Source organism: Phyllostomus discolor, chromosome 2, assembly GCF_004126475.2.
Source record: "Phyllostomus discolor isolate MPI-MPIP mPhyDis1 chromosome 2, mPhyDis1.pri.v3, whole genome shotgun sequence".
In the NCBI taxonomy this organism is placed as follows: Eukaryota; Metazoa; Chordata; class Mammalia; order Chiroptera; family Phyllostomidae; genus Phyllostomus; species Phyllostomus discolor.
Genome location: NC_040904.2, coordinates 155,105,563 through 155,127,401, shown reverse-complemented (window position 1 = coordinate 155,127,401; position 21,839 = coordinate 155,105,563). Strand labels below are relative to the sequence as shown.

The following is a 21,839-nucleotide window of genomic DNA, read 5'->3' as shown; positions in this document are numbered from 1 at the left end:
TATTATGCCATTTTTATGCACCTAAATACCATATTCTTTGGAAGCTGGCAGTATATGTATTGATAGTAAAAGATAATTGGTCTTAGCATTCTCTTTCTTTTTCTTTCAATGTGCACTATTCACTTTCCAGTTCACTGCAAATTTCTTTTTAAAAATTGCTTATCTGAAGACCTGATGAACTCAGGTACAGTCTAAATTTGAAGTGGCAAACTTGGTGGCACCTCATTTCCTCATCCAAGGGTTGACTTTCTTTTTTTAAACCATCCACCTTGTGAATGGTTTTGTGAATGGTTATGCCCACACAGTCTGGGCAGCTTCTAGAATATCTGTGTATTGTGGCTCTGAGCTTGCCTAGGGCAAAAGTCCAAGTGACTTGCTTAGAAGAGCTACTCAAGCAGTTCATGGTCTCTCCCGGCTGGCTGAGGGCTGAGAGCCCAGACGAAACATGTGCACTTCACTTTACATTACAGTGTGTGTTGTTATTTAGGTGACTGCTCTGGACATAAGGAAACATTTTTAGGGGGTGATTTTTTTTACCTATCACAAAATCAACATGGTCATTGTAGAATATTTGAAAACTACACAAAGAAAAGCACGTGGATAAAAATACCGTCATGCATAATGCCACTTCCCAAAGAGAATCATTGGTGTATGTGCACTGTGTTACATTTTCTTCTGCTCTTCTTCTATTTGTGTGCACACTCAACTTTTTTTTAAACCAGAGTAGAACTGTACTGTCCATTGTATTCAAAATCGACCTTCTTTTTGACTTTTTTATTACAGAGAATTTCAAACATTTACAAAAGGATAAAGAAAAAAATAATGAGCCCCAGTATAAATTGTCACCTAGCTTTAACAATTTTCATTTCTTGGACAAAATTATCCCACCTGTACCCTTTCATCCCTCTGACATCATATCACCTCACCTGTATGTATATATCTCTGGAAGACGAGGATTCTTTTCTTTTTTATATATATGTACAACATAGCCACAACACCATTATCATACCTAAAAAATAATTCATTAAAATTATCAAATAGTCAATCAGTGCTTTTAAAAAAGCAGTTGTTTATTGTGCTGTTAATGTGTGATCTCTGTAGAAAAACTAGAAAATAAACTAGAAAAACAAATCACCTATACTTCCTCTACACAAACATAATGTTCAGCTTTTTAATGTCTTTCCAGATTTTTTCTGTACATATACCTGTACACTTTCGAAAGCACCTTCTCGAGATACAATTCTCATACCATAAAATTCATCCATTAAGATATACAACTCAGTGGTACACCTTAGTATATTCACAGGTTATGCGCGCATCACCACCATCAATTTTAGAACATTTTCATGACTCCAGAAAGAACCCGTTAGCAGACACTTCCCATTTACTCATAACCACCACCAACCTCAGGGCTAGGTGACTACTAATCTATTTTCTATCTATAAATTTACCTATTCTAGCCATTTCACAGAAATGAAATTATATAATATGCGATCTTTTGTGACTGGCTTCATTCACGTAGCATAATGTCTTAAGGTTCCTCCATATTGCAGCATTTGTTAGTACTTTATTTTACTGCCAAATAATACTCCATTATATGTATATACCACAGTCACATACTTTTAATAAAAACTGTATCATGTCAAATGGCTGCTAATGGATATGAGAGTTCTTTCTGATGTCATTAGATGTTCTAAAATTGAATGAGGTAATGATTGATCACCTGTGAATATACTAAAACCATCTAATTGTACACTTTTTAATTTAATCTTTATTGACTTTATTTCTGTTACTACTTAGTCCCTTTATGCCCTCTCCCCCCAGCAATAACCACACTGTTGTCCATGTCCATGAGTCCTTTTTCCTTATTGCTCAGTCCCTCCCCCTGCACTAGCCCTCATCCTATTCTCTATGAGCCTGTCCTCATTGTCCTTGTTAGTTCAGTTTGTTCATCAGATTCCACATATGAATGAAATCATATGGTATTTGTCTTTCTCTGACTGGCTTGTTTTACTTAGCATAATGCTCTCCATGCCCATTCATACTCTTGCAAAGTGTAAAATTTTCTCATTTTTTACAGCCAAGTAGCATTTCATTGTGTAAATGTCCTATCGTGGTTTTATCCACTCATTTACTGATGGACACTTAGGCTACTTCCATATCTTGGCATTTATAAATAACACTGCAATGAACAAAGGGGTGCTTATGTTCTTTTGACTTAGTGTTTTGGGCTCCTTTGGATATATTCCCAGGAGTGTAATTGCTGGGTCAAAAGGCAGATTCATTTTTAATTTTTTGAGGTATCTCCATACTGTTTTCCCCATTGACTACACCAATCTGCATTCCCACCAACAGTGCAAAAGGGTTCCCCTTTCTCCACATCCTGCCCAACACTTGTTTGTTGATTTATGGATGATAGCCATTATGACAGGTATGAGATGATATCTCATTGTGGCCTTAATTTGCATTTCTCTAATGATTAGTGATGTTGAACATCTTTTCATATATTTGTTGGCCATCGGTATGTCCTCTTTGGAGAAGTGTCTATTCAGATCCTTTGCCTACTTTTTAATTGGGTTTTTTTGTTTTCTTCATGTTCATCTTTGTGAGTTCTTTATTAATTTTGGATATCAACCCCTTATCAGATGTACCAGTGAATGTGTTCTCCCATTCTGTGGGTTGTCTTTTTACTTTGTTAATGATTTCCTTTGCTGTGCAAAAACTTTTTAGTTTGATGTAGTTCCATTTGTTTATTTTTTCATTTGTTTCCCTTGCCTGGGGAGGTATATCTGATAAAACATTGCTACCAGCAGTGTCCAAGATTTTTCCCTCTTTTATGCTTTTTATGGTTTGGGGTCTAATGTTTGAGTCTTTGATCCATTTTTAATTTACTCCTGTATATGGTATAAGAAGGTGGTCTAGTTTTATTTTTCTGCATATATCTGTCCAATGGTACTGGGAACAGTACCATTTATTGAACAAACTATCTTTAACCCATTGTATGTGCCTGCTTCCTCTGTCAAACATCAATTAACTATAAAGGTGCAGGTTTATTTCTGGGCTCTCTATTCTGTTCTTTTGATCTATGTATCTGTTTTTATGCCGGTACCATGCTGTTTTGATTACTATGGCCTTATAGTATAGTTCATATTAGATGTCATGATTCCTCCAACTTTATTTTTTCTCAGGATCACTGGTACTATGTGAGCTCTTTTTGTGGTGTCACATAAATTTTTGAAATATTTGTTCTAGTTCAGTGAAATATGTCATTGGAATATTGATAGGAATTGCATTGAATCTATAGAGTGCTTTGGGTAGTATGAAAATTTTAACTATGTTAATTCTTCCTATCCATGAAAAAACTTGTGCTTCTACTTATTTGTGTCTCCTTCAGTTTCTTTCTTCATTGTCTTCTAATTTACCGAGTACCGGTCTTTTACATCCTTGATTAGGTTTATTCCTAGGTATTTTATTCTTTCTGTAGCAATTGTAAATGGATTGTTTTCTTCATTTCCCTTTCTGGGGAAAGGGAAAAATGTGACTGATTTCTGGGTACTAATTTTGTATCCTGCTACTTTGCTGAATTCATTTATCAGTTCTAGTAGTTTCTTGATGGAATGTTTGGGGTTCTCCATGTCCAGTATCATGTCATCTACAGGTGAAGACAGTTTTACTTCTTCCTTTCTAGTTTCAATGCCTTTTATTTCTTCTTGTCTGATTGCTGTGGTTAGGACTTCCAGTGCTATGCTGGATAAGAGAGGTGAAAGCAGACATCCCTGTCTGTTCCTGATCTTAACAGGAACACTTGTAGTTTTTGCCCATTGAGTATGATGCTGGCAGTGGGTTTTCTTTGTTGTCATATATGGCCTTTATTATGTTTAAGTATAGTCCCTGTAATGTAACTTTGCTGAGCATTTTTATCATAAATGGGTGCTGGATTTTATCAAATGCTTTTTATGCATCTATTGATATGATCATGTGGTTTTTATCCTTCAATTTTGTTTATGTAGTAAATCACAATTATTGATTTATGAATATTGCACCAACCTTACATTCCCAGAATAAATCCCACTTGATCATGGTGTGTGATCTCTTTGATGCATTGCTATATTCGGTTTACTAATATTTTGCAGACGATTTTAGTATCTATGTTCATGAGGGATATTGGCCTAAGTTTTTCTTTCTTTGTAATGTCTTTATCTGGTTTTGGAATTAGGATAATGCTGATGTCATAAAATGAGTTTGGGAGTCTTCCCTCCTCCTGAATTTTATGAAATAGTTTGAAAAGGAGACATGTTATTTCCTCTTGGAATGTTTGATATAATTCACCTGTGAGGTCATCCAGTCCTGGGCTTTGGTTGTCGAGGGTTTTTTAAATTATTGCTTCATTTTCACTGTCTATTCAGATTCTCTGATTTTTCCTGATTTAGTTTTGGAAGATTGTCTGTTTCTAGGAATTTATCCATTTCATCCAGGTTGTCTAGTAATGGCATATGGTTATTCATAGTATTTTCTTACAGTCCTTTGTATTTCTATGGTGTTGATTTTCCTCCTCTTTCGTTTCTGACTTTATTTATTTGGATCCTTTTTTTTTTCTTGATGAATCTGGGTAAAGGTTTCTCAGTATGTTTACCTTTTCAGAGAAGCAGCTCTTGGATTCATTGCTCCTTTGTATCATTTCTTTAGACTCTTTCATTTATTTCTGCTCTTATCTTTATTATTTCCTTCCTTTTGTTCACTTTGGATGTTGTTATTCCTTTTTAAGTTCCCTTAAATATGAAGTTAGATTGTTTATATGAGCTTCTTTTTTTGTTGTTGTTATAGGCCTTGTAATGCAATGAATTTCCCTCTTACGATTGCTTTCCCAGTGTCCCCCAGATTTTGAATTGTTGTGTCCTCATTTTCATTTCATTCAAGGTATCTTTTGATTTCTTTTTTTAATATGTTTTACTGATTATACTATTATAATTGTCCTGTTTTCTTCTCCCCTTTATTCCCCTCTGCCCTGTACCCCTCTCCAATCACCATTCCCCCACCTTAGTTCATGTCCATGTATCATACATGTAAGTTCTGCAGCTTTTCCATTTCCTGTACTATTCTTAACCTCCCCCTGTCTATGTTGTACCTACCATTTATGCTTATTCCCTGTACCTTTTTCCACATTCTTCCCCCTCCACCTCCCCACTGATAACCCTCCCTGTGATCTTTAGTCTGTGATCTATTCCTGTTCTAGTTGTTTGTTTTGTTTGTTTTTGTTTTTGGGGGGTTTGGTTGTTGGTAGATATGAGTTTGTTGTCATTTTGCTGTTCATATTTTTGATCTGCTTTTTCTTTAGATAAGTGCCTTTAACATTTCATATAAAAAGGGCTGGGTGATGATGAACTCCTTTAACTTGACTTGGCTTGACTCCTTTAACTTACCTTATCTGAGAAGCACTTTATCTGCCTTCCATTCTAAATGATAGCCTTGCTGGATAGAGTAATCTTGGATGTAGGTCCTTGCCTTTCATGACTTGGAATACTTCTTTCCAGCCCCTTCTTGCCTGTAAGGTTTCTTTTGAGAAATCAGCTGATAGTCTTAGAGGAACTCCTTTGTAGGTAACTGTCTCCTTTTCTCTTGCTACTTTTAAGATTCTCTCCTTATCTTTTATCTTTGATAATGTAATTATGATGTGCCTTGGTGTGTGCATCCTTGGTCCAACTTCTTTGGGACTCTCTGAGCTTCCTGGACTTCCTGGAAGGCTATTTCCTTTGCCAGATTGGGGAAGTTCTCCTTCATTGTGTTTTCAAAGAAGTTTTCCATCTCTTGGTCTTCCTCTTCTCCTTCTGGTACCCCTATGATTCAGATGTTGGAACATTTAAAGTTGTCCCAGAGGTTCCTAAGACTCTCCTCATTTTTTTGAATTCTTGTTTCTTCATTTTGTTCTGGTTGAATGTTTATTTCTTCCTTATCCTCCAAATCATTGATTTGAGTCCTGGTTTCCTTCCTTTTACTGTTGGTTCTCTTTATTTTACTTTGTACAGCATTCACTTTTTCCTCTATGTTGTGACCATCCTCAACCATTTCTGTGAGCATCCTGATTACCGGTGTTTTGAACTCTGCATCTGATAGGTTGGTTATCTCTTTATCGCTTAGTTGTATTTTTTCTGGAGCTTTGATCTGTTCTTTCATTTGGGCCTTCTTTTTTTGTCTCAGTGTGCCTGTTACATGGCAAGGGGCAGAGCCTTAGGTATTCAAGAGAGCGGAGCAACCCATGTTGCTGTGTTGTGGCCCTGTTTGTGAGGGAGGGGTCTGAGAAGGAACAATGCTGCTTGCTCAGCTTTCAGTCACTTCCTTCACTACCCACAAGCAAACTGGACCCTTCTGGTGCTGATTCCCAGCAGGGTGGCTTTGTGTGTGCTCTAGGACCCCATGGGCCTCTGCAATGAACTCTCCTGTGAGACTGGGAGTTTCTCCTGCTGCCTCAACCCCACAGGATTTTTTGGTCAGAGGTTTTGAGGCTTTATTTCCCCACACTGGAACCCGGGTTGCAAGGTCTATCCCACATCCCAATTGTTCCTGCTTACAAATGTGGGACCACCCAGTCTGCCAGCCGCAGCATTGTGTGCCCTGGTCCGGTCCACCAGCTGCCACCTTGCCACATGTCCTCTCCACCCCAGCTGCCTGTCTCTGCCACTCCTACCTGTCTGCATGAATTTTTCTTCTTTAACTCCTTAGTTGTTGGACTTTTATACAATTCAATTTTCTGGCAGTTCTGGTTATTTTTTGTTTTTAAATTTGTTGGGGTTTTTTTTTTTTTTTTTTTTTGGTTGTTCAAGGAGGCAAAGTGTATCTACCTATGTCTCCATCTTGGCCTAAGTCCTCTTTTGATTTCTTCCTTGATCTCATTGTTGACCCATTCATTTTTTAATAACATGTTATTTAGCTTCCATATCTGTGTGCATCTTTCAGTGTTCATGTGATTTATTTCTAGTTTCATAGCATTGTAGTCAGAGAGTATCCTTGATATGATTTCAGTCTTCTTAAATTTATTGAGACTTGTTTTGTGTCCTAGCATGGTCTGTCCTAGAAAACATTCCATGTGCACTTGAAAAGTACGTATATTCTGCTACTTTGGAGTGAAATGCTCTGAAGATACCAAATAAATCCACTTGATTTAATGTATCATTTAAGACCACTGTCTCCTTGTTGATTTTCTGCCTGGAAAATATATTCATTGAAATCAATGGAGTGTCAAAACCCTGACTGTGTATTTCTGTCAATCTCTCCCTTTCTGTCCATCAATATTTGCTTCAGAAATTTAGGTGCTCCTTTGTTAGGTGTGTAAATGTTTACTAGGGTTATATCCTCTTGTTGGAGTCTTCCCTTTTTCATTATGCAGTGTTCTTTGTCTCTTACTGTTGCATTGGTTTTAAAGTCTATTTTGTTGGGTATAAGTACTGCTATCCCAGCTTTTTTTTCCTTTCCATTTGAATAAACTATCTTTTTCCATGCCTTTACTTTTAGTATGTGTGTATCTTTTGATCTGAGGTGGGTCTCTTGGAGGCTGCATATATGTGGGTCTTGTTTTCTTATCCATTCAGTTACCCTGTGTCTTTTGGTTGGAGAATTTAAGCCATTTACATTTAAGATGATTATTGATAGATACATATATATATAGTGCCATTTTGTTGTTTGGCTATTTTCCTTTTTTTCTTTCGCTTTTTCTTCTTCTTCTTAAAGCAAGCCCTTTAAAATTTGTTGCAGTATTGGTTTGTTGTTAACAAATTCCTGTAGCTTTTTCTCATCTGGGAAGCTCCTTATTTCTCTTTCAATTTTAAATGATAAGCTTGCTGGTTAAAGTAGCATTGGTTGTAGGTCCTTACCTTTCATCACCTTGAATATTTCATGCCACTCCCTTTTGTCCTGAAATGTTTCTGTTGAGAAATCAGCTTGACAGTCTAATTGGTGCTCCCTTGTAGGTAACTACCTACTTTTCTCTTACGGCTTCTAGGATTCTTTCCTTGTCTTTAAGCCTTGTCATTTTAATTATGATGTATCTTGATGGAGGCTTCTTTGGGTCCAACTTATTTGGAACTCTGTGAGCTTCCTGGACTTGTGTGACTTTTTCCTTCACCCGGTTAGGAAAGTTTTTGGTCATTATTTCTTTAAATGGGTTCTCAATCCCTTGCCTGCTCCCTTCTCTTTCTGGTATTCCCATAATGTGGATATTGTTCTGTCTCATGTTGTTCAAAATGTTTCTTAAGTTCTCCTCATTTTTTAAATTCTTTTTTCTTTTTGCTGCTCTGCCTAGGTGCTTTTTTCTACCTTGTCTTCCAGAACACTAATGCAGTCCTCTGCTTCGTCTGACCTACTGTTTATTCCTTCTGATGTGTTTTTTTATTTCAGATATTGCATTCTCTATTTCTGACTGGTCATTTTTTATGGTTTCTGTTTTTTTTTTCATGCTGTTGATTTTCCTTATAATCATTACTCTAAACTCTATCTGGTAAATTGCTTGCCTCCATTTCAACTAATTGTTCTTCTGGAAAATTCTCTTGTTCTTTTATTTGGGGCTTGTTTCTTTGTTTTCTCATTTTGGCTGCTTCTTTGTATTTTCAGTCTCAATTGTTAAACTGATCAGAAATATAGCCTTAAGTTGTAATCAGCAACCTGGCTGAAGCATCACAGGGCAGAATAATTCCTGCATGCAGGGCTATTGCTTCCCTTCAGGTTGATACTACTTGGAGAGGAGTCCTGTGCCTGAGAAAGGTGGCTTCTGCAGGATGGGGAATCACTCAGCACAGGTATCCTGGTGACTGTTCCTTCAGTTCTCTCCCCAGAGTCACCAACCCCAGACTCTCCTCAAGTGTCTCTAGTCCACTCTGCCCTCCCTTGCAGGAGCCCAGAGTAAGTGGCTGCAAATGAAATGTGCATTGGCCTTTTAAGATGTTCTCAGTGTCTCTAGCCATCTCTCTCTGGCAAACAGAAATTCTGCTCCTTTCATTATTAGCTGTTATCTGGGTCCCTTTACAGCTCTGGTGCTGTAGGCTGGGGAGCCCAGGTTGGAGTTTAGATCCCATACTTCTCAGGGGTAACTTCCCACCCTGGCTGCTGAAATTCCCTCCAGAACTTCAGCTACTGCCCGTGGGAGCCCAGCCAGGCCTCCCACAGCTCCTGTACACTCTCTACCAGTCCCAAGGGGTTTCTTCTCTCTGTCTGTGGTTATAAGGCTTCTCCCAGCTAGTGTTCAGTTGGTTATTCAGGATGACTTCTCTACAATTTAGTTGTAACTCGTTTGGTTCTGGAAAAGGTTAATGTAGCTTCCACTTACTCCTCTGCCATCTTGGATTCTTGAATTGTACACTTTAAATGTGTGAGTTACGTGATATATAAATTATGTCTCATGAAATCTGTCATTAAAAACTTTATCATACTATATTTGCTCTTTATAAACCACTTTTTAAATTTAATATTATTAATGTTTTCCCATGTAAATATTTTCAAAATATAGATTTTAGTTGTCATATAATGTTTTTTATTATATTTAACAAATTCCCTAGTTTTAGAAACTTAGATTGTTTTCAGTGATTTTACAATGATATAAAATACTATGATGAGCCTCTTAGTATATAAATCTATTTGCTCGTTTTAATTTTTTCATTTAAAAAGCTTTTGAATTCTTTTTATAGTACTCTAGTGTATGTTTTTGTTACTAAAAATTATTTCAGCTTCATTGCAAACATGGCAGTTTTCTCTCTGAACTCTAAATTTTTTTGATGTATTATAATAATTTTCTTTTATGCTCAATAATGTTTTCTAGGCTTAGTATCTGAACTGAATAGATAAAGCTTCCTAGGCTAAGACTCAGTTTCTTCACTTACTATAACATGATAATTCAGCAGAAGGAGAAACATTATGTATATTTTTTTACAGTGTTACTAATTAACTAGGAAAGAACACAATGGCTTAATTCACAGAAGTCAATCTACTAATAGTTACTGAGAGTTGCTAGCATTTCCTTCCTTATCTAGAACAGCAGCTGGTATCTCATCTCAAGACTAGGCTAAGATCCATCCAGATGTACTAGAACAGCTCTTCATTTTTCTCACTATTATATACACAAATTATTTAATTCCTTGATATTATTAGAACCTAACAGTGAACCTAACTGCCCAGCCTATTAAATTCACCTTGAATGCTGCTTTTGGGGCTGTAGAGCTCAGAAATATTTGTGTGCTAGCTCTTAAATAAACCATTTTAAAGGTGGCCATTAATTTACTTCTCTGTCTTCATACCTGAGGTTAAATTTGCATTTTGTGATTTATTATTTGTCTTCTGTCAACCAATATTTATGCAAGTAGTGCCACAGAAGAACTAGTACTTTCCAATAAAGGCCATTTGAACTTTTTGCCATTTTCTAAGTATCTTGTGCTTTGTGGGGAATCTTTCACACACATTTACACAGAGCTGTCAAACCCCCGTGCTGGGAAGTTGGGATTTTTGACATGGGAACCTTGCCGTGCTAGAAAAGGAACATAAATTAGCCTGCAGAGCTTAGAGCACATGACCAAGATTGGATGAATGCTACTTTTACCTAATTACATAAGATCTGAATTGTGGAAACAAAGCCCAGCATAAAGGAAATTCAAGTGAAACACTGGTTTTCCTCACTGACAACTTTCCTGGAGGGAAGGAAAGATCCATCTTTTCATGCAGCTTAAAATTAAGAAAGACCTGAATTGCCATACTCACAGCCAGCAGGGATGCCCATTAATCAGAGTGTCCTTAGCAACCTGGACTCGGGAGACTAAATAAGTCATTTGTGCCAGAGTAAGATTGCTGAGGGGTGCACGCTGCAAGCCTGTTGAGCAACCAGTCAGGTAATGCCCAAGTCCTGCTCACAGCCATTGTGGTTTCTGACGTCTTTGCAACAGAGAGATTAGCTACTAATTCAGGAACGCTAGCCACTCCGGTTTGCTTTGATTTTTGTTTACTGTAGGTGCAGAGAAAGTATGCCTGACTCACTGAACTTTAGCTGGTCTTTTTGGTGTCACGTGTCTTTCATTCCTATTGCTCTTCTCTCTTAAATCTTTCATTTACATCTCATAGTACCCTTTCCCAATCCTTTATTTTTAATTGTGGTAAAATACACGTAACATAAAAATTTATCATTTTAACTGTTTTTAATGTACAGTTTAGGGGCCTTAAACCATTCATCTCCAGATATTTTTCATTATCCCAGACTGAAACTTTGTATCCATTAAGCAAAAACTATTTATTTCTCCCTTCTCCTAATTTCTGTCAAGCACCATTCTGTTTTTTGTCTATGAATTTATTCTAGATACATTGTATAATTGGAATCATACAATACTTGTCTTTTTGTGTCTGGCTTATTTTACTTAGCATAATGTCTTCAAGGTTTATTCAGTTTGTAGTGTATATAAGAATGCCATTCCTTTTTTAAGGCTGAATAATATTTTATCAAGTATATATTCCATCTGTCCATCAATGAACATATGGACTATTCTACCTCCTGGCTATTATGAATAATGGTGGTATGGAGTTGGTATGTAAATATTTGTTGCCCCAATTCTTTTAAAATAAAATTTGAAACTGTCTTTATGAGGTAGGGGAACTAAATTTAGAACTGAGAGAAAGAAACTAGAGGACCTTCAAATCACATTAAGCCCCTTGAAAGTTATGCCTGTGTCCTCTTCTAGCCTGAAAATGACTTGCACCCTGTGGGATTTGACAAAGATTAAAGATCAACAATGCATTGAAACTTGTTCCTTTTGCATTCTTTCTTTTCCTTTTCTTTTTTCTTTAAGACCCCAAAGCTAGTTTCCAGCTGCTGAGACCCTCTAGCTGATAGTTGATCATAACCTTACGCTGAGGATTAGCTTAGAGAAGCAGTACACTTAACTCTTGAAATACTCCCAGATCTTCAGTAAACAATAGCAGAGTTTTGTGTTGTTATTTTGTTTTGAACGATAACCCTTATATGGCTCTATAAGTGGCTGGAAAAGAATAGAAGATATTGCCATTCAGGGGACCATTAATGGGACAATTCATCTTTATAGTTTATTATTTACATTAATATGTTAAACTTCATGACTGCTTGGTTTTGAGGCATGAATGTAAAATCATTTATGCACACACAATTTTTAATGACCAAGGGAATAAATGCTAGTAAATCTCAATGTATACTCTTCTTTTTTTCAATGTATACCTTTAAGAATGAGTCTTTGTATATGTAATTTCACCTTTGAGAGATTTTGCTTGTTTGTTGAGATAGACTTTCTAGATACAGGTGTGCTAAATTATATTTTTATCTTTAACTGAAAAGAGCAACAACGGTCATTTCTTTTAAAAAATCAGTTATTTCAGATAATAACCTTTTAATGATTTAATTTTAGATAATGAAACAGTAACCTAGCTATCCCTAAATATATAGCATTTATAGATGCAAAATGACCCTCTCCCCCCCTCCCCATTAAATTCTCAGTGAGTTGTACATTACTGCTTCTGTGGGTATTTCAGCTCCTCTCTCTGCAATGTGGGTTTGCCGAGTGGCCCGTGATGCTGTCGTGGGAGACACACAGGTGACTCTGGGATGTGTTTTGGTCCTACTGGGACCCTGGGGCTGAACTAGGTGGAAACAATGGTAAATTTCATTATTGAGTTCTTGTGGCCTGAGTAAATTTACATCCTTGTTTAGTAACTTTTTTTAAAGCCCTTTATTCCCGCTTTTCAGAAAAAAAAAAATCAAGATCATTGCATGGAAAGTAAATTAAACAAAGTACTTAAATTCAACAGATGTGCCCCTAACCTACATTGTTCATTGATAGTGTTACATCTTTTCTCATTCTGAAATACTTTACAAATTAAAAGTCAGGATATAAATGTATTTATTTCAATATTACTGAAATCACATTATTATTAATTATAGGTTTATGTTGAAAAGTTCAAAGTGTTATAGGAATGTTAATTGGATGATCATGTTTGACTTACATTCTGATTAGAGTTTCCAAAACGCCATTTTCTACAAATTGACAGCAATAGTTCCAGCTGTGGCATACTCGACGATGGGAATGAAAGTGATTTGTCCCAAGGATCCTGATAAATTATTTGTTGTTTTGCAAATTCATCAATGGTTAAATGAGAACATTCCTAATACACTGTTCACTTTTTCAGCCATGCAGAGAGAAAAATAAAATGCCTAGGTAACTGGGTGGTTTGATAAGTGGGAAGTAGGTAGGGTCAGCACTTGAGATTTCAGGAACCTGTGTTTGGCACAAGTAAGTGAGGCAGTGGCTCTCAGCCTGGGCTGCATAGAAGAATCTTGGACATCGGCATTTTTTAAATCTCCTTCCGTGATTCCAAGTCAAGGTTGAGAACCATGGGTTTAAGAAGAATTAGAATAGGAAACTGAGTCAAGGAGAAGTACTGTGATGGTCCAGTAGAAATAATAAAGATTTAAATTAAGAAATGGCATTGAGATAGATATTCAGGGGGGTAGAAACAACAAGGCTTATTATGTCCCACACGAGTGAGAAAAATGAAGCTGAGATAACCATCTCCATAAGAGTGGTACCCTAACCTTGAGGCTGGATGAGGTTGCTGTTAAAGAGAACCAGGTAGAGATCTTTGGGGAGTGATAACTTCATTTGTGGATGGGAGGAGGTTTAAAAAAAAAAATCTGAGAAGTGGAAAGAGACTCAGTTGGCTATACTGTCAGAAGCTAAAGTCTTTCAAGCAGGATACATGAATATCCCAAGAGCAATTAAGAATAAATGTAGTAATATGAAATTACAGTAAGCTTTAAATTTTTTTGAAAATTTTTTCTCATATGTGTGCTTATTGGATGTGTTCAAAGTTGTACTTCATAAAGATAGTTTGAAATCCAAGAAAGACAACCAGACTTAGGAAACAAAACACAGGTTCTAGTCCCAGCTCTGCCCCTCTAGTCAGCTGACCTTGGATAAGCCACTCCCCCAGTTCTCATTTTCCCAGTCCATTACTTGTGGATGACAGTGCATGCCATGCCCACTGCACAGTATTGTTTTCCACATTAAATTAGGTAATGAAGCCCTGGCTGGCGTAGCTCAGTGGATTGAGCGCGGGCTGGGAACCAAAGTGTCCCAGGTTCGATTCCCAGCCAGGGTACATTCCTGGGTTGCAGGCCAGAACCCCCAGCAACCGCACATTGATGTTTCTCTTTCTCTATCTCCTTCCCTTCCCTCTCTCTAAAAAAAAAATAATAATAATAAATAAATAAATAAATAAAATATATTTAAAAAAAATTAGGTAATGAATCTGAAAACACATTGTAAAATACAGACCATTATGCAGATGATGGATTATTAACAGGAACCTTTTTGCTGTTGATCATAAGCACTTTAATACTGAGATGCTTTGGACAATGTGTATTCCTAGTAAAGAGGTAAAATGATACTAGCAAGTCCCAGATACCCCTCTCTTCAGAGAGCTCACCATCCTACAGGGAAGGCAGGATAAGGGAATAAATAGCTGGAAACACCAGGGTGTACATTCTGTGAGAGCAGGAACCCTATCATTGATGTACTCCTAATGCCTAACTCAGTGCTTGAAACCAAGTAGGCTCTCCTAAAATATTTTGTTTAAAAATTGATGAAATGATATAATACAAAGTAAAAATCATATAAATAAAATACTATGGTAGTTTCAGGGAAGGGATTCCCTGAATCATAGTAACAGAAAAATAAATATATGACAAATCCATGAATAATGGGGTGAAGGAGAACATCCCCCAAAGGTACTTTAGTTAACACGGAGCAAAAAAGGAGTTGAAACCTTATCAGATGCAAAATCTAGAAATAGCAGCAAGTGAAAAATTATTTTTAAATCTAGAAGACTCTGACTTGTGCAAGGCTGAGACCATGGAAGTCAGAGGGAGCAAGGGTGGGTCAGAGGAGAAGCCTTCAGGAATGGCGTTACTCCCAGACCGGTCACTTACTCACTCTGCTGGTTATGGCTACATCTCACCCAAGGTTCCAGGACTGCTTATGTTCACATGTAAAATTTGGTCCTACAGTGTTATGCTTTAAATGTGGCAAGTGAAAGGATCCTCACCATGCCCGCTTCTGTCTGCAGGAGTCGATAATCTCTATGAGAGGGCGCTTCACATCCGCAAGCTCCTTCTGACCTTGCCCAGGTCGGTCCTTATAGTGATGAGGTACCTCTTCGCCTTCCTCAATCAGTAAGTACCCTAGTACCAAAATGCCCATCTTAACTCTACTGGCACAGCTCTGAACACTGTCTTTGTTCTTGGGTTCTGCAAAACGTATGCTGGGTTCACTTATCAGCACAGCGCCAGATGATTGAATACAGACTGAAGGGACCTTTTCCCTCAGCACATCAAGGTCATTGTGTGATAGATGAAAGGTGTGGAAAAGCTGGTCAAAAATGCAAAATTATACAAATATCACTAAAAAGAACACTTTTCGGTGAAATATGTGTATTTCAAACTTTCATCCAAAGCTAATGAATGTCATGAATGTTTTTGTCAAAATGAGGTAAGCTACCTGTTCGCTGCAGAAAATTTCTGTGATTTTTAACGTTGTAGTCAGGGAAGGAGGGGAATTGTAGAAGAGGCTTATACACAGACCCAAAAAAGAATTTCTGCAAATTCAGTATAATGAGACCTTTTTAAGCAAAAGTTATCTCTAAAACCTCTTTTTTAAAATGTAACAGAAGTCTTAAAAATCACTGCTTATTTTTGAAGAAACTGCTTTTAATTTAAGCAGTTTGATTTTCAGTACTGATACAGGGGCTCTGTTTTAAGCATATCTTCCCCAAGTTGTATCCCAGAGTCTCCTTGCTCTTCAGTGTTTCAGTTAAGCGATTGCAAATAAATCAGGGGCAGCTAGCTTGGGGACTTGCCTTCTCATCTTGGCATGGCTTCTCCCTTCCTAAAATTAGGATGTGTTCTCTTCTCATTTCATTAGAGGCTTTGAGTTCTCCAAAGCCATGGGGATTTTTTTTACAACCCTGTTGACTGTTCCCAAAATCATGCCCACTCAGGCTGACCCTACAAACCTGGTACGTACACTGGGGAAGTACTGACAGGGAACCATCCAGAATGGAACTGAAACATCCACAAATGACAGAAAGGACCCATTTGTACAGAAGTCACCACTGGAAACAAGCAGTGTCTAGAGGAGTGGGTATAAACTATGTTTAGGTTAAATAGAAGCCATAAATTTTCACTTTAAAATAGGCCTACTGAGCCTAATCACTGTGTTGTGTGCCTCAAACTAATATAGTTTTATGTGTAAACTGTAACTGAAATTTTTTTTAAACTTTTTTTTTAAAGCATTTTTTTTTAAATATTAAGCCTAGTCACCCAGGCAGTTGTAAAATCGGAAGGCTTGCCATTTTCACCTTTACCTGCCGGTGCCTCCTGTTCCCTGGTACGGAGTGCCGTGCATTCCTGCAGGTCCTCTCCGTCCACGCTGCCCTGTCCAATTCTCCCGATACACCTCAACAAAGCCAACTGTGAACCAATAACCCACAACAGACCAGGAAAGCAGGCTGTGAATCAAAGAAGTTCTCGAAACCTGAATCTAACTCATCACATATCGCTTAAGAATGGCCGGTGTGACAAGGGTCAGGCAGCTGGAATTGCTCCCAGCATTTCTACCCAAAGATGCCCCCTGGCTCCCTGCACCTGCCTTCATTTGGGGATAGGATGGAGCCCCCAGAGCAGGGTGCTCAGGACAGGAATTTTGAAAAGAGAATCTGCTTATTCTTTTTCAATTGTGAAATCAAAACATACATAAATAACATTTTTATGTCAAGTTTTCGCTTTTTAAGCCAGCACTGAATTAAAGACCCAGAAAGATTAACTGACCTTCCCCATGGAGCCTAAGTTTGTCTTTTGAAAATTAGACCATTCTTATTCTGAATCTCACTACTTCTCCCTGCATCCATTTTCAAGATGATCTGTAACATGAGCGTGGCTGTTACTGTGAACTTTTTTTTAAAAGATCGTATGTTTGAGAAGTGGCAGAAGGGAAAGACATATGTTGGCTGTGGAAATTATGCTTTTGTGTTTTCTCTTTTCTAGGCTATCTTATTTCCAAAAGAGGGTAAAGTGTCATGTCATGTGGTTTCTCAGTTTCTTTGTGTCTGTCACTGTCTCACAAAGGGAGTTTGGTATCTTCTTTCTCCTTCCATTTGTCATCTGTGCAGGGGGATTTTACATTTCAAGATTGACATTTTATACACTGAAAGATAGCATCTCCAGGTGGAACGGTGCCTTGGTCATGTGTTAGGCACACAGCATAAAGAGCTGGCTTATTTTGAGTCACCTGTGGAAAATATCTTACAAATATCCACTGAACTGAATTTAGAAATTAGTAGTAGACAACTGGAAATCTCCCGAAAGTCTGTAGTGTCCCAGCTTTAAATGGAACTCGAGAACTGAGGGTTCTTCTCCCCTTCTCTTCGTGCTGGTATTCTTACCCAAAAGCAAAGTCCGGTATTTGGAGTTGTTTGCTTGCTCTCAGTGGTTACAAAGAATAGGTGCTTTGTTTTCCTCCAGGCTTTCCTCAAGACTGATGGGAGAAGACTGCAGTCTGAGATGGTTTTGAATAGGGGGAGGCCAGTTTTAAAGATCTCCCCCTATTCAAAACCAGTAGCAAAAGTATTCCCCCTAGTAGCAAAGCTTTATGGCATTGCTACTGTCCTTCCCAGATTTCTGTGAGCGGCACTTAGAGCCTGACCATTATGTTTACCAATGAGACTCAGTGGATTCCCGTTTCCACCGTAGTAGAGATTATCTCAAGTTCTCTTGTGGCTTTGAAAAATATCACTTAATTAAGTAAGTAGGACTTACACTTCCCTTTCAGTTTCTATCTGGCTGAAGGGTTGTAAGTCTTATTTTCTTCAGTGTTTTCTGAGCCAACGTAATGTAAGATGGAGTATTGTTTTATTCTAATAACAACAACAACAAAAAGAAAATGTTTTAGATCCCTATGTTTCAGAACATGGAATATCTTATGAAATGTTGATTTTCTTTTTCCCCCCTTATTCTTTTATAACCCCTGCCTTGCTTCCTGCCAAAGTCTTTCACAATACAGTGATGAGAACATGATGGACCCTTATAACCTGGCCATTTGCTTTGGCCCAACATTGATGCCCGTCCCAGAAATACAGGATCAAGTGTCTTGCCAGGCTCATGTGAATGAAATCGTCAAAACCATCATCATCCACCATGAGACTATTTTCCCAGATGCCAAAGAGCTGGACGGCCCTATTTATGAGAAATGTATGGCTGGAGATGACTACTGGTAAGTTCAAAAATGTTAATCCTCCTCCCCCTGGGAAAATTATGAAAGTATAGGTACCAATTAACTTCCTCCCTTCCCTTCGCTTCCCTTCCCAAACCCTTGTGTCAAGGGCTGACTTGCAGTAGATTGCAGTGGAATAATGGTTTGTCACCAGGTTCCCCACCAATGTGAGTTGTGTAATGGCCAAGGGAGGGCTGGAATCCCAGGGTGAGGAGCTCTCCCTGAATTGTGAGACCTGGGTCCTGATGCCTGGGCACTGTGTGGGGTTCTAGATGTCAGCTTTTTAACAAAAAGAATTGAGCGTAAACTGCCATTGCTTCCTATTGACAAAAAAGCAGCAGCAGTAGGAGCACCTGAGCTGGACTGGAATGCCCAGACCCACAACAACACTGGCTTCTTGTTACGGAAACTCGTATTCCTCCCTTCCTTTTCCCCAAGGATGGTCTTTTTACACGCATCCTCCTTACCATGGCTTTTCTAGAGAATAAAGGTTTTCATATTCTATAGAGCTATTTTAATTTTTATTGTTACATCAAGAAAAGATAACTTTGAATTGACAGATTTTATTTTCATTCTGAAATAGTTTTAATTCTATATAGAGTGGTTTCAAAATTCTCATTTTTAAAGAGGCTCTATCAACCAAATGTATTTTTATTTGTACTAATATTACTCTAAACAATTGTGGTTATTTTGAGCAAATTTATTACATTAATATATTGTTAGGATAACAATTTATCATGTTTTATTTTTTATTTATTTTTAATTGAATTTGTCAGGGCAACATTGGTTAATACAATTATATAGGTTTCAGGTATAGAAGTCTATAATGTATCATCTGTATGTCGTATTATGTGTTCACTACCCCAAGTCCAATCTCCTTCAGTCAGCATTTATCTCCCCTTTACCCTCTTATAGCTCCGCATACCCCCTTTCCCTCTGGTAATCACCTTTTTTTTTAATACAGCAGTATAGACACAGTTCATTAAAGTGATAAAATGGAGAGTGTGTTGAATACTACCAATGATAGAAATACTACCAATGATAGAAAACCCTAAAAGGTATATGTTCACTATTTGATATATGGGTTCCAGCTTCTAGGAAATCATATACAATAAAAGTAGCTATGATTTCTTGAGCCCCTACCTCGTGCCAGCTACTCAATGCATATGACCTTTTAACTCCTCACAATCACTCTACCAAGTAAGTTAAGAGAGACCTAGGAGCCTGCCAATGCCTGATGGTAACTGGAGACGGCCCAGGTCTGTCTGATTCCAAAACCCACATGAGCCCCTCCCACTCAAGAGCCACCTCCCAGCCTACTTCAGAAGCTGCCCTGCGCAGCTCAGATGTGGGAGCAGCTGGCAATAAACTTGTCTAAACCTTCATTCTCCACCCTCTTGGGAACTCGCTGTTTCCGTTGCCTTACCAGGGATTAAGTAGAAGTAGGATAAGTAGCTGAAAGATCTTAAGTAACTAAAGATACACTTATTTTTTTACTGAAACCTCAGTAACATCTTAAACCACAGTGTGGTCATATGCGTTAAGAAAACTGAGAGTTGACTCTTTCTAGAAGTCTTCTCTAGAAGTCTAGAAGTACTGCTTTCCAAATTAACAACAAAGTATGACAGATGCCAATTCTACTATATATCCAGCAATTTTACACATGAAATTAGGTGCAAAAATATTTACTTGAGCACATAACTATGTACTGACTGAGCTTGGCTCTGAGAAGATAAATGAGTAAGACATTTATCTTGAGTAATACTGATCAGACATGTGGATGTCTGATCAGTATTATTTGATGTGTTGTACGCTTAGACTTTTTTTGGTTGCTACTTTTTTACAGAATAAAAGCCCCATAATAAAGAGGCTTGCAGCCATAACACGTGCTTGCCTCTGTCTTTCCCCATACATAGTGCTCTCCATGGGCACTGCTCATTTCAAACAGGGCGTCAGCAATACTGTAGTTACTCTTGTGACCCAACATCAACAGTGTAATTGGGTTTTTACAGTCAAGTCAGGTTTGTATCTGTGCCCAATACATGTTCCACTCATCCGCACGCATTTGAGGAGAGGGGGTGGTAGTTGTAAAGGGCACATTTTTCCAAAGGATCAAATCATAACTCTCACACAAATATATGGTGAACATCTGTCAAGAAAAGATGGAAAAATGCAATCAATTCAAAGGAGAAATCATTTTATTCAAAGCCAACAATTTATATGAAGCGAGGAATGTTGGAATGAATTTACAAAAACTGGTACATCCATAGGGCAAAAATCATATTCCCCTAGAACGCAACACACTTTCATTTCTATGGGTAAGAATTATTTGTAAACACTACAAGTTGTCTGCAAGTTAACTTTGTCTTTACAGACTTGTAAAAGGACCTTTGTGTCAGAGACCAAGGACACACCCTCCCACAGGACCAGATACTCGTTGGAGGCTCCAGCATTCCATTCAAAGGCTGCCCAGTAACTGTCCTGCCATTCCAAGTCTTCTGTTTTGCCTTGCAGTAGCAATTTCTGAAATTCTTTCCACTTTGGCTTCACATGGATTTCTATTTCTGCCCCACAGCGACAGCCCGTACAGTGAGCACGGCACCCTGGAGGAAGTGGACCAGGACGCTGGCACGGAGCCCCACACCAGTGAAGATGGTATGCCCTGGGCTCATGCTGTCATAACACTAGTCTTTATATCTTTTTAAAGATTTGCTTAAATGAAGAATTCAGTAGAAACAAAAAGTGTGTGCAGAGTATGAAGAATAACGTTACAGTGAACACTCTGGAATCACCACCAAGTTTAAGAAAAAAGCCATCACTCCCTGTATCCCATGGCCTTCCCCACCCACACGCACAACCACTGCATGTCTGTGTGTTTAAATGGTTTGTTGTTTCATTTTCTATTGTATTGCACTTTCTATAAGTGCAATCACACTGTATATATTTTCCCTTATTTTTTTCCACTCGGTGTTATGTTCCAGAGGTTCATCCACATCGTAGTATACATTTATGATCATCTAATTTTCTACTGTAGAATGTTTTATTGTACTTATCTGTCCCATCACTGATGAGTATGTGGGGTGTTATCTATTTGTGCCACTAAAGGCAGTGCTGCTATGAATATTTTGAACATGTATCCATCCCACTGCAAACATACAGGAGTTTCTCTGGGATAGACCCACCTAGGAGTAAGTGTGTCTTCAACCTTGCTAGATGTGCCACACTGTTTTTGAGAGTGGCTTGAATGAGGTGCAGTTCCACTGGTGGTGTATCAGCATTTCTGCTGTGCACATCCACCAACACTTAGTTTAATTTGAGTTTCTGTGGTTACCGATGAAGATGTTTCAAATACAGTGTGTTAATAGGAAATTGGGGGTATAGTAAAGAAAACAGGTCAGGAGATGATTGCCATTGAAGGTGCTGTTTCTGACAGTTCCCTAGAGGAAGGACCACATCACACCTTGGGTGGCCACAGGACTGCAGCAGCAAGGTCTGTCAGGAGGGAGGGAGAGGGAGCAGCTGAGC

General features: G+C 38.1%; 1 protein-coding gene across 2 annotated transcripts in view; it reads left to right on the top strand.

Annotated features, from left to right (window-relative positions):
• The window catches only part of SRGAP1 (SLIT-ROBO Rho GTPase activating protein 1), a 265,130-nt gene that overhangs the window by 226,045 nt on the left and 17,246 nt on the right, over positions 1-21,839 (top strand). For both annotated transcript variants that reach the window (XM_028532604.2, XM_028532603.2), the window contains exons 16-18: positions 15,115-15,220; positions 18,090-18,314; positions 20,890-20,969. In XM_028532604.2, the coding sequence (XP_028388405.1) occupies positions 15,115-15,220; positions 18,090-18,314; positions 20,890-20,969 (411 nt within the window). The remainder of the gene's footprint in view (positions 1-15,114; positions 15,221-18,089; positions 18,315-20,889; positions 20,970-21,839) is intronic.